Source organism: Mycteria americana, chromosome 7 (genome assembly GCF_035582795.1).
Source record: "Mycteria americana isolate JAX WOST 10 ecotype Jacksonville Zoo and Gardens chromosome 7, USCA_MyAme_1.0, whole genome shotgun sequence".
NCBI classification, from domain to species: Eukaryota; Metazoa; Chordata; class Aves; order Ciconiiformes; family Ciconiidae; genus Mycteria; species Mycteria americana.
This window is the reverse complement of record NC_134371.1, coordinates 27,490,179-27,502,608: the sequence shown is the minus strand read 5'-3', so window position 1 is coordinate 27,502,608 and position 12,430 is coordinate 27,490,179. Positions and strand designations below refer to the sequence as shown.

The window sequence follows — 12,430 nt, the reverse complement described above, 5'->3', positions numbered from 1 at the left end:
CTAAACAGGAAGAAATGGCATGAAGCCATTGGTTCTCTTGGCAGTTTCTGACTGTGCTTTCTGCCACTACAGGCTTCTCTAGTTGTGTGGGTTATCATCCTGAGGTTCATGGGGGACCTACCAGAGCCAGCAATGTTTGCCAAGAATGCCACCACCAAGAGCGGCTCCGTGATGACACAGATATATGACACGCTTGGCAGGAAAAACCAGGTCCAGTTCAGGAACGACAGCCCAAATATGGTGAGAGGAGCAGGATATGTTTGTATTTTCATCTGCTTTCCTTGGTTTCTGTGCTGTTCTACCAAAAGTGAGAAAAGCAAAGGAACCCTTTCATGCTACTGTACTTGAAATGCCAGAAGTGCAAAAGGACCCCTGTCAGTCCTGGAAGGACACTGCAGCTCCTTCTGGCAGGAGGGGACAAAACAAAAACATCTCCATTTGAACAGCTTTCCTTCCTTAATGAATCATTCTTGCTGTGCATTAAACTGATTTCCTATAATGGTAATGTGTGTTGTAGAGAGAAAGCAGAAAGGATAACAAGATTTCCAAGGGGATCTCCTCCCTGAAGCTGAAACGGTCATCCAAGTTGACAGGAAAGGTAAGAGGTGGAAATAAATTGCTTCCCCTAAGTCTTTTTGCCTGGAACTCTGTCTTCACCTTCTGACAGACATTATGTGACAGCAACCTCTCAGCTGAGAACTTGTTCCACTGCCAAGCCAGTGCAGCCCTGTGTATGGGATACCTGGTGCGCTGTTCTTCTTTTAAAACTATCCCTGTGTGCACTGCTGTCATTCATTCTCTGGCAGATTCTCTTCATCCTTTCCTGCTGAAGAGTGACCCCTGAACACAGGGAACAATTTATTGTTGAGAACTGTTGGTATTACAGAACAGTTTGCCCAAAGCGCTGCACAGACTGAGAACCACCATGTCCTTAGGGCTGTACAGGACAGTACAAGAAAGTTCTCCTAGCCAGTCATAGTGCTGTAACACTGCATTTTATGAGTTAGCTTCAGAAAGGGAGAAATATGGTCTGTTCCTAACTGCTCCTGCACTGAGCAGGAAGAGTTTTAGCCAGAAAGATAGAGAAGGAATGACTGTCATTTCTGGGAGAGCTGCCAGGTAAGAGGGGAGGTTTCTAGAGCACTCTGGGGTTCTGCTTGGTTTCTTTCAGGTGACAGACCAGCTGAGAAGTGGAGAAGAGGCTTTCCAAGAGGACAGCTCAATCTCTGACAGACCTATGTCCAACCTAGAAAAAGTGCACTTCATTATTGGCAATGCAATTCTGCGCCCTGCCATCAGGTAGGAAATTTGTACCTCCTTTCTAGGACCACGCACCCTTACATCAAGGAAATCCAGCATCCTCTTTCCACAGTCCCGGGCCATTTTCCAAATGCTGGAAATGTCTCATGTTTATCTCTGGGGATTCCTGACTGAAAGCCCAAGCTAGTCGCACAGAACTGAGACTATAGGCCACACACCTCTTCGGAGGATGGTTCACCTTTATCAGAGGGGACAGAGAACAACTCCCTTACTGCCTTTTCTGGTATCTTCATCTCGTAGTTTAGGTCAGCTGCCTCCATGTATGACTTTCTGAATACCCCACAGATATGCAATGGGGCAGAGCTCAGGGCTGTAACCCAATAACATCTGAAGGTGGAACACAGCCCTAGTATGAGGGAGAAGAAACATTCAGAAGAGACAATAAGAAGTACAGAGTTAACGTACACTAGGTGTATGAGAGGTGTTCATAACCTCAGTTTCCCAAAAGCCTGTTTCTGAACTGTCAAGCAATGTCCCCAAATCAGAGACGGTTGAAGGCCTGGCTTGCTGAATATATCAGCCACTAGAAGAAGAAATCCTACTTACAAGTGGTGTGAGGCTGGACCTTAGGCCAAACATGGTGTGAGGATGAGACAGAAGCTGGTTGAGACAGACCCCGTAAATTCTGTCCTCCATTTTAGCCCGTTTTAGCTTATGCAACACTTTTCTGTAACAAAACCAATAGGCACAGGCCCTGCCTTGACCTCAGTCATGGGCTGCATTCCTCTCTACATAGTTGCTTTGTTTCAGTCAAGATGCTCCCAGAAACAGGTCCTCAGCTGGCAAAAATTGCCTTCAATCAATGTATCATAACAGCGACAGGCAAAGTATATACTCCTTCAGTCTGTGTTTCATCATATGTCCTGTCTGGGAACAAAAACCTCATCCACCTTGTGTACTCCCACATCAGACTTGCCAAATGTGTGTTCCAAGAGTCCTGAAAAATTAAGATGATTTTTAAATAGAAGTTTTGTTTGTATGCAGATTTTTGCATCTGTTTCCCATATGTCCTTGCTGCAGGCAACTTGCATTTTCAGAAGCTCACTCTGAAGCATCCTTTCCTCTGTTCCTGTCCAAGGACTCACTCCAAGTTTACTAGAAATATAAAATTAAGCAGGGTGTGCCCCTATCCTTATCCCAAAATCCACATATGAGAAGACAGACAAGAGCCATGAACTACAAGCCACATACTGTAGAGAGCTTAGAGCAAGTTTCACATGTGGAGGGACAGCAATGCCATTTCACAGTTGGACAACCTGGCAATTGTTATCCCTGCACAGCCTCCCTGCTAGTCACAGGAGGTAATCCAGCATGGGAATTGCACTTGAGCTGCTCGAGTAACAAGGTGTGGCAAACGGTACTAAGTATACCTTGAGTCTTTTCCTGCCAAAGCCAATGACACAGTTATTTCCTGTGATACATTACAAGTGGTATCCTAGCTAACATGGTTAAACCTAGCTCAGATCTACTTCATCATGCTTCAATCATGCCGAGCTTGCACTGGAAATGTAGCCAAAGACAGTTCAGACAGTGAATCATTATCTGTTGCTTTCACATGTTTTATTACAGGGATGAGATTTATTGCCAGATTTGCAAACAACTCACTGAAAACAGCAACAGGAGCAGCTATGCTCGAGGCTGGATCCTTCTGTCACTTTGCCTTGGTTGCTTTCCTCCTTCAGACACATTTGTGAAGGTACACTACTAACCTTTCCTACAGCAGCTTAAATGCCTTAGCTGATCTGGCTTCTTGTGTATTTTGATGTTTTGATACAAATAGCCACATAAACTGTTTGGCTGCCATAGCAGCTAGTGATGTGATTTTAGCAGAAACTATCTCATCTCATACACTTACCTGGGAATTTAAATAAATGACTGCTGTACTCACATTTAATTCTTTTTCATTACATGCTGTACAAGTCGGGTTCTGTTGTTGATCGCAGCCCTCATTTAGATCTGTAATCTGCAAAGAATCTGGCAAATCTTATCCTCTCCAGTTCTGCCTTTCCAACATTTAAAAGCTGTCTCCAGTTACAATCCTAGTATCAGATATACTCAGGAGTCCAGTATAAAATCACTCCCCATATTTTACTAGTTCTTACCCTACATCTCCAAGCCCTACAAAATCCAATAGAGATTTGGGCTTTTTCATCATTTTCTTAAATATGTTAATTTCCAAATTTAAATGGATTATAAATCCAGTTCATCATAGAAAAAAAACCACAATACAACATGTGGCTCCAACTTGACATCAGCCTTCCTCCTAGGTCTTAGAGGCAGACAGAATCCATAGATACCCCTGAGTCTTCAGCCTTGCTTTACTGACACCCGAGCTCAAATGATTAATCTAATCATAAATTCTGCCAAGTAGCCACTACTTGGAACAAACCAGACACAAGCCATAGACATATTTTGACATCAGTCTTAATCCAAAGTCTGTGAACCATGCAGAATTCACAAAAGACTTTACTTCCTCTAGTTCTCTTTTCCTAAATCCGTACCCTATCTCTAGGAATATTCTTAATCATTAAAATAACCAGGTGACTGACCCATGCTTGCACTAAATACAAGTATGTAAATACAAGTCCATGCTTATACCATGTCGTCCAAGATAACAGAATCATACAAACTCCAAAAGCTCAGTTTATCCAATCCTTCTCTTCCACCATCCAATATTAATCGTGGACTTCAACTACTGATATTGCCAGAGAACTTACTAAAACTAAAAGTAACCATAATCAGCAGCCCTAACCTGCAATTAGCCCTCTTCCCAGCACTTTGGTTCATACAGAATGTCACAAGACTTCAGGCTCTTCAATTAGAAACACTAACCCTTGCTCTAATCATAAGAATAAAGTCTCCACTGTTTAATATTCATCATACAGTTAAACATAGTGAATAGACTGATACAAGCCTTCCTCTTTAGTCTAAAAGCTTTGCAGAATGAGAGAAAACTGGGTTTGCTTCCTTTTCCAAAACACTAATCCCAACCCTAACCTTTAACACTTTCTGGTGAACTGTAAGCTAACTGATCACTCTAATCTAGTCTATCAACTGCAGAAGGTTTCTAGTGCTTTATGAGGATTAGGGTTTCCTAACTCTTTCTTATGCTCTGTGCATATAGTACCTGTTGAATTTCATCCACCATGGGCCCACAGGCTATGCACCATATTGTGCTGAACGTCTGAGACGTACCTATGTCAATGGAGCACGGACTGAACCTCCGAGCTGGCTGGAACTTCAGGTAGCAACTCCCTTTTTGATAATTTATATTGATCTGTGTCATTTTATGCTGGATTGTATTTACTAACCTGTGCTAACAGATCTTCCTAAATCCAATAACGGAAATCAATTACACAAGGGGATTGAAGATCAGCTGCCTTGTTCTGGACAGCTTCTTAGATACACCTCTTCTGGCTATTCAGTTAACCTAAACCCAGTGGAGGATGTAAGTTAAAAGCTGCAACACATGATTTTCAGGGAGATACCTCCATCCACTCAGGAGCCACAGGCCAGAACCACCTCCTGAGGGAAGCTCTTACCATCATTTGTGGAAAGAACTGAACAGGGCTTATGCTTTTAAAATGGAGGGAGGAAGTATGTATGATAGGGGTACATCACCTTTAAATGTCACCCTAATAATTAGAAATCACACACATACCCGCACGCATAACCCTCCTTAAGTGAAGACCTCAGTTCAATTCCTTTGTAAATCTGAGTGACCCCATTGCCTAACACACCCCTCCCTGGGCAAAATGCTTGCTGCAGGCTATGTCTCCACTGATGCATGTAAGGCTGTACCCGAAAGTCATCAGGCCAAATAAGGCTCACGAAAAGTTCATCAGTCTACACTGTTATGTGATAATCAACTCCCCTGAGCTGTGGGGAGGAGGGAACTTGATCCCAGTGCTGCTCCAGGGATGTAATTTATATTTAAGACTCACCATGCATTGAAGAAACTGTGTGGGTGTTGGAGATTCACTTAAAGATTGTTGACTTAGGGTGTACAGTGTGTGGAGCTCTTAAATCTAAATGCCTTCTTCATTCTTCACAGAAAAGTAAAGTTTGCCCATAATTTGTTTCTCTTATTTGACTCTGACTTACAGGCAACAAAGCAGAAGAAACCCATTATGTTTAATGTCACCCTGATGAATGGCCAAAGCATCACCGTTCCTGCAGACTCTGCTTCCATTGCCAAAGAGATCTGTCAGTTCATAGCAGATAAAATGAAACTGAAGGATGTGTTTGGTTTTTCGCTCTACATTGCTGTGTTTGATAAGGTAAAATGTAGAAAAATACAATTAAAGCTCCCTTTTCTTTCTGTGGCGTTGCTGCTGTCCACCCAGCCTCACTGAGGACTCCCTCTGACTTCTGGAAGCACCCCCGTCCCAGTCCTATGCTGAAACAAAATCAGTTTTGAATTCCAGCTGAATCTCTGGAGCTGATAATCCTGTTCTGCCTTTCACTTAGCAATTCCTGCTGCAGGTCTGTGAGGTTTCCTTTGCCAGGTCACATAATTGACTAGTGTCCCTGCTCCCATGCATGGGCAGTGCAGCACTGTGATCTCTCCCCATGTTGTGGGATCCCACCTGCCCGTCATGCAAGCAGCACTGCAGAACTGCTGGAGCAGGGTGAAACTAGCAGGTCTCACACGCTAGGGAGCTCTGCTCGAAGACACATTTCCCACCTGCACTGCTGCACATAACTTTCTTGTCCTGTGTTACAGTGCTGCTAATGCAGCCCCTGTCACGTGACATTGAAAGCCAATGCCCTTGCCAGGGCTGCTGCTGTCAGTTTGCATGATGGCATTTTAGCCTCACCTTCCCTTTGCTTTCTTTTACAGTAATGCTGTAAAACAGACATACACAGCAGGATGACATCGTGGTGCTCAGAGTGAGGCACCAACAGCAAAGAAATTAATTCAGAGATGGCATTTTTGTTTAGATTACAGCAACACTTGCACATGCACTTAAGGGGATATACAGGGGATAAACAAAGTACAAGGAGACAAATAGAAGATTGTAAACCAGAGCTGCTTTGTCTTAACTTCCAACTTATTTTTCCCTGCGCATAAAAATACACACATTCACCAAAGTACAACTTGCACATCCATCTGCTTACCTTTTCAGAGTTTTTCTTGCCGTCAGGACAAGGAGCTTTGGGTTTGTTGTCCTTCACTCAGATCCAAAGCAGGCATGTCAGTAAATGCAGTGTCCCTTTGTTCTAGGTCTGGTCACTGGGTGGGGGACGAGATCATGTCCTGGATGCCATCTCTCAGTGTGAACAGCTAGTGAAGGAGCGGGGCACACACGAACGCAATGCGCCCTGGCGGCTCTACTTCCGTAAGGAAATCTTCACCCCCTGGCACAACTCCCAGGAGGATCCTGTCAGCACCGATCTCATTTACCACCAAGTCATTCGCGGCATCCGGTTTGGAGAATACCGTTGTGAGAAGGTGGGTCTCCTTATTCATCCTCCTAAAGAGACAAAACTGTATTAACATTTCCCACATTAAAAAGCAGGAAGATGAATGAAGTTTCTAGTGGCTGTGAACAACCCTTCCCTTTCTTAATGAACAATTCCTGTCCAGGTGATTGTGCCAGCTGTCACACTGGCAGCTGTAATTAATACATTTTTTTTTTCTGCAACTTTCAGTTCATGTGGCAGCTGGAGGCATGTCCAAAGGGGCAATTTTGATCCTTTTAAAATACCTTTGCTAATAATCTCTATGATGCTATAATTGTGTAAAGTTCATCTCTCCTTATGCTGGATGACTGTCAAGAGTTATCCAGACAAAAATGGAGAAAACCCCATTCCTAAACTGGCTTCAAGGTTGAACAAGGCTTATCTGGACTTTGTGACATCTTTCTAGGCCTCTTTTAATGGATTAATTGTTTCAGGAGGAGGATTTGGTGGAGATAGGTGCAAAATATTGTTACATCCAGTTTGGAGATTCCATCCACAATGAACTTGTGCAGAAGGTGCTCCATGACTGTATCCCAGTGAAACAGCTGAAGTCCAAGCCCCTGGAAAAGTGGGTGAGCCTTATAACCTACGCACATGCTAAGGTAAGAGGTTTGTCTGGCACTGGTGGGTAACCACTCTCAAGCACCAGCTTCTGCTTCTTTCACCATTTCCACTTATGAATAGTCTGTTGGGGGAAGAAGGAAAACCATCTCAGTTTGTATATCCCAAATAGTTAATTAGGGCTGGGGGAGCAGAGAACCTTTCCACTCACTCTTCCATATAGGGCTCAACAGGAGGGGGCAGTATGAAAAAAGTACATTTAAATCTCTGAATAGAGTATCTTTTAAGGCTCTCTATCTCCCATCTGACAACTGAGTCAGGATGGGCATGGGATGGAATATTGGTTTTGATCTGGAAATGGATTACCTGAATTATTTCCATGGCACCCAAAGCGTGTTAGACTCTGAACAGATCAGTCAGTGGGGATTTGAGGGAAATTTGGAATCCACATGCCTGTGGGCAGCCTCAGCTGCATGCAGCTTGGGCCCTGGAGGGCTGTTCCTGATTTGACTTTCTCCAGGTACCCTTGACACCAGTGACAGCAGAGGGCTGTTGGGAACCTCTCGGATCAGGCCTGCTCTTTATTGTCTGCAGATCATGCAAACCAGAATTTACTGAGAAAACCTTGGGTATCTTTTTATACTACAGGCCCCATACACACAGGACCGTCTCTCCCGTCAGACTGTGAAGGAACAACTTGTAGATTTTGCTCGCTTTCAGTGGCCTTTGCTTTTTTCCCGATTCTTTGAAGTCACTAAGTTTTCAGGTAATACCTGGAGCCTGGGAGTAGAGAATAGATATAAGATCAATAGAGGAGGACTTCTATAGCATTGATAAGGATTTTTTTCTGCATTTGCAGGTCCCAGCTTGCCCAAGAACCACTTTATCGTTGCCGTAAATTGGAAAGGTGTCTGCTTCTTGGATGAGTCAGAAAAGCGGCTCCTTGAGCTGACCTTCCCAGAGGTAACTGGCATCCACACCAACAGGTGAGTGCCCCAGAAAAACAAGATCTGAAGAAGGCATCTCTGCCCATACTCAGAAAGAGTCTTCCATGTAGGAGGGAGGTGTACTTTCTCTGCTGTCCCCCTAGGTGATTTGATCGAAGCCTGGAAAGGTGGTTTAGCCTAGCTCTGGGAAACAGAAAGGGACAAGTTCTGAGCAGCCTGTAGAGGAAATACTGAAATGGCTGAATCTTCCCAGCTGGTGGAAAGAAAGATGATCCTGCTTAGTCAGAAAGGTGTAAGGAAGCACAGACATGCATCAAGACAAGAATGGCCCAAATAACTAACATAGTTAAGCCATCATCTGTTATGAATGCTGGGAGTTCGTATACTTCTCAGGTGTGATGGACCTGAAGAGGATAACTGAGGGAAAGAGGGTGACCATTGGCTTGCATCAGATCACTCAGACAATAGAGTCTTACATACACAAAAAATACCTCTGTGAGGACTATCACAGATTTAATTAGTTGCCCAGTTACTCCAAAAGAAGGGTGTTGTTTTGTCTATAATGAAGCACTTCTGTACAAAACATGGTGGAGTCCAGAGTGAACCTGAACCACTTCAGTCCTTCACACCTACCAACTCATGAGAAGGCAAATTAAGAACTACCAATACTCACTGAGAGTATTGTCTGCAAGGAGGTGTAGGTGCCTTGGCTGTGATTGCAGATGGGTCTGTAAGTTTTTCAGATGGTCTGGTAACAAACTGTTCAATAATACATAGGGCAGTGAAGTCATTTGGACAGAGTTGCACTCTCATCACACTTCGTGCCGAGGAGTTTGTCCTGACATCTGTAAACAGTGTTGTCATTGCTGAACTGGTGGTCATGTTCCTGGAAGGACTGAAGAAGAGATCACGATTCGCTGTGGCAATGCATGAGAAAAAATCCCAAGGTAAGTCTTATAACTTTTCTACAGAGTAGGGAAGAAATCTTGAGACAACCCACAGCACTTGTTTGAAAGAGCTCAAAGAGAAGAGGGAGAACTTCAGCAAGAGTCCCTTTGTTCCAGGAGGGATGCACAGTGATCAGCACAGCAATACAGAGCATAAGGCAATGTGATTCAATACTTTTGCATACAAATTACTTTTCCTTCGTCCTTCTACTTCTTCACATATTTTATTTAGATAGCACAATGTCCAACAGCTCAGCCTGCTTATAGTGGGAAGTTGGATCTGGGCTCCCTGGAAATACTTTCCAGAAAAATTTCACAGAAGTTATAAACTGGAATTTTCTGTGGAACATAGTTGGCTGCAACAGACAAGAGGGGATTAAAATCACCTACTTACAACTACTGAGTTTCTTTCTATGCTTTACTGCCAGTTCTAGACACAAAGTCAGCATCCATTTGAATCAAATGGATTTTTGCCATTGCCCTCAGTGGATCAAAATCAGGCTGTCAGAGGAAATTTAAGTGATTTCTCTGAAGTGTTACTGGATAATTAGCTGTATTTACACAATCACTTTCTATTGCTAATTGAATTCAGGCCTTCAAAATACAATTCCCTTGTCTTTCACATTGCAATCCCTTTGCATTTTCTTGGACTGTCAAGCCTGAACAGTACTCCCTTATTCTGTTTTCCAGAAGACCCTGCCATCCTGTCCTTCAAGAAGGGAGACTTGCTAATCTTCACCGAAGACAAAAGGCTGGATGCAAACTCTGGCTGGATCTGTGCCCAGAATGAAAGGACAGGCAAAACAGGGAATGTATTTTTGGAAGAGATCTACATCATTCCTTCTCTCACAAAACCCTCTAGTCAAGTGCTGGTAAGAAAAGCTGAGCACTCTCTTTGAAGAGACTGGAAGATAAATGATAGTAACAGTGTTAAATATGATTAAATTTATAACTGGAAGTTAATTGTTCCTCCAAAGTCAGACAAGTTCTATACCTCCCATTGAAGCAAAACATTTCATTCTGTCCTTTCTGAAAACAAAACTAAACCTAGCCCAAACTCTAAGGAGAAGACTGCAGTTGCACAAAAGCAATGAATTTCCAAAAAAGGGTCTGTTCACCATTAGGGATTTCAGTGCTTGGAATTGATAGCAATTAATGGAAATGGGTGTGCAGTTGAATTTTCCTGCATTCACACTGGGCTTGATTGGTGATCAGACATTACGTCTCAAGGGAAGCTCCCTTGAGGGAGTCAAGGTTTCCCATTGATCACTCTGCTAACAATTTTGTTTTTAGTTTTGGAGATTCAGTATAGTGGATACTGTGCTAACAAGTAAAAAGCTGAAAAAGTGGGGGAAAAACACACTAGTGATAAGCAGGTGCATTTTTAACAACTGTTGTGCTTTGGATAATCACATACATTTTCATGGCCACTACTGTTGAGTCTATGAAAATTACTTCCTTGAGTTGACTATTCTCAAGTCTTTCCTGAGTCTCTGAAGATGCTGCTTAGGGGACAGAAGGTCTCCTGCAGCACAGAGCACTCAAGTTTAGTATACACCATTTGCGCCTATATGCTGAGTAACACCTGACAATCTGTGCAGAGACCTGTGTCCATGTGACATCTCTATGTGGCCGTGTCATTCCAGAGTTTGCTGATGATGTCTCCAGACCAGAGGAGGACAGCTTCACAGAACTCCTACATGGATGAACCTGATGAAGAGGATCTCAAAGTGAAGCCTTACACCCTGGAGGAGTTCTCCTATGAACACTTCAGGTGAAGCTCTCTGTGTAGCATGCACCCCAGGAAAGTTCTTGTTGATCTTCACTGATCCTTAAAGCCTAGGATGTAACAGCATCTCCCATTTCTGATTGGGTTTCTTCTCTTTGTTCCCTGTAATTAAGTGTGACTTTGGATGTGCAGAGATTCTGGCACATGGCCTACTTGTATCTTTTGTCTGCAGAAATGCAAAGGGAAGGGTAGGAGAAACCCAGCTGGACTTATTTCTTTCAAGCAGGCCCTATTCTTACTTCTCACCCCTTCTTCAGCGTTTACCAGCTAGCGAGGGTATACAACATCACAAGCCTTGGAGAGTAAAGGAAAAATTAGTCTTCTAAAACCTCTCTTCTTTTTGCAAGCCTTCTCTCTTCTGGATCTACAAGAAACTACATTTTCCTGTGCTTGTTGACCTGCATAATCAAAGGAGATAGGAAATCACTGTCTTGGGAAAGAACATGCCTAGAGATAAGTCTTTGTGATAATGACCTCCTATGTTCATAGCAATACTGATCCAGTAATTTTGTATTGCCTGCATTTGTCTTCATTCAGGACTCCTGAGAAGGAATCCATCAGCAAAGCTGTTCTCCAGAAATCCCGTGGACACAGTCAACTGTGGGCACACTCTAAGGAGCCCTTGAAACAGCCCTTGCTGAAGACAGCATGCACAGACCCTGATCTTCGGGACTTGGCTTGTCAGGCCTTCATTGATATCCTTTCACTCTTCTCTTTGGGACCTGAGAGCACTCAGGAGAAGGAAGAGCTAGCTACCTCCACTAAACTCACCTCCATTGAGAGTTACATGAGTTACACTGCATCCACATTACAGGGGATACATTTACATCAAGGTGGGGGGTATCAACTCTGCACAACTTAGCATTGTTTCCCTTGTCTACAGAGGAAGGGTTCCTGTTCCCTCCCAATGGTCCACAACTCCTGATGGCTCACTTAACTGAGAATGTGGCTTTAGGCGTGAGTGAGATTTACTGCATATGGCCAGCGCAAGCAGCTAATACAGTACAAATCACAGCCAAGACTATTGCACAGGGAAAGGGGGTAGGGAACAGGCAGGGAATATGTTCCAGACTCTCCTCCCAGTATTTGCCACTTAGACATCAACAGACTCACTAACATGTCAGGATCCAGGTGAGACTTCCCATTTACCTTCCAAAATTGGCCTGCTTTTGTCCTTAACAGCACATTCACCCATCATGAAATTCATGGGAGACTATCCCTCAAAACAGGCACACTCCTCTGTGGAAGTCACTGACCAAATATTTGTAGCAGCTATCCAGGAGGAGGTCCTGCGGGATGAGATTTACTGTCAGATTATGAAGCAACTGACTGAGAACAGAAACAGGTACTCACCTGGGTGCAAACACCCCGCTTCTGCAGAGCCAGGGCTCAAGTGCAGG

The 12,430-nt window shown here is 43.6% G+C and overlaps 1 protein-coding gene across 1 annotated transcript in view; it reads left to right on the top strand.

Annotated features, from left to right (window-relative positions):
* MYO7B (myosin VIIB) overlaps positions 1 to 12,430 on the top strand; it is a 49,316-nt gene that overhangs the window by 25,186 nt on the left and 11,700 nt on the right. The window contains exons 24-38 of the mRNA XM_075507498.1: positions 73 to 240; positions 518 to 598; positions 1,172 to 1,299; positions 2,890 to 3,016; positions 4,445 to 4,564; positions 5,427 to 5,600; positions 6,548 to 6,775; positions 7,224 to 7,388; positions 7,996 to 8,113; positions 8,207 to 8,333; positions 9,072 to 9,241; positions 9,932 to 10,113; positions 10,888 to 11,015; positions 11,568 to 11,725; positions 12,222 to 12,375. Coding sequence (XP_075363613.1) covers positions 73 to 240; positions 518 to 598; positions 1,172 to 1,299; positions 2,890 to 3,016; positions 4,445 to 4,564; positions 5,427 to 5,600; positions 6,548 to 6,775; positions 7,224 to 7,388; positions 7,996 to 8,113; positions 8,207 to 8,333; positions 9,072 to 9,241; positions 9,932 to 10,113; positions 10,888 to 11,015; positions 11,568 to 11,725; positions 12,222 to 12,375 — 2,228 coding nt within the window. The remainder of the gene's footprint in view (positions 1 to 72; positions 241 to 517; positions 599 to 1,171; positions 1,300 to 2,889; positions 3,017 to 4,444; positions 4,565 to 5,426; positions 5,601 to 6,547; positions 6,776 to 7,223; positions 7,389 to 7,995; positions 8,114 to 8,206; positions 8,334 to 9,071; positions 9,242 to 9,931; positions 10,114 to 10,887; positions 11,016 to 11,567; positions 11,726 to 12,221; positions 12,376 to 12,430) is intronic.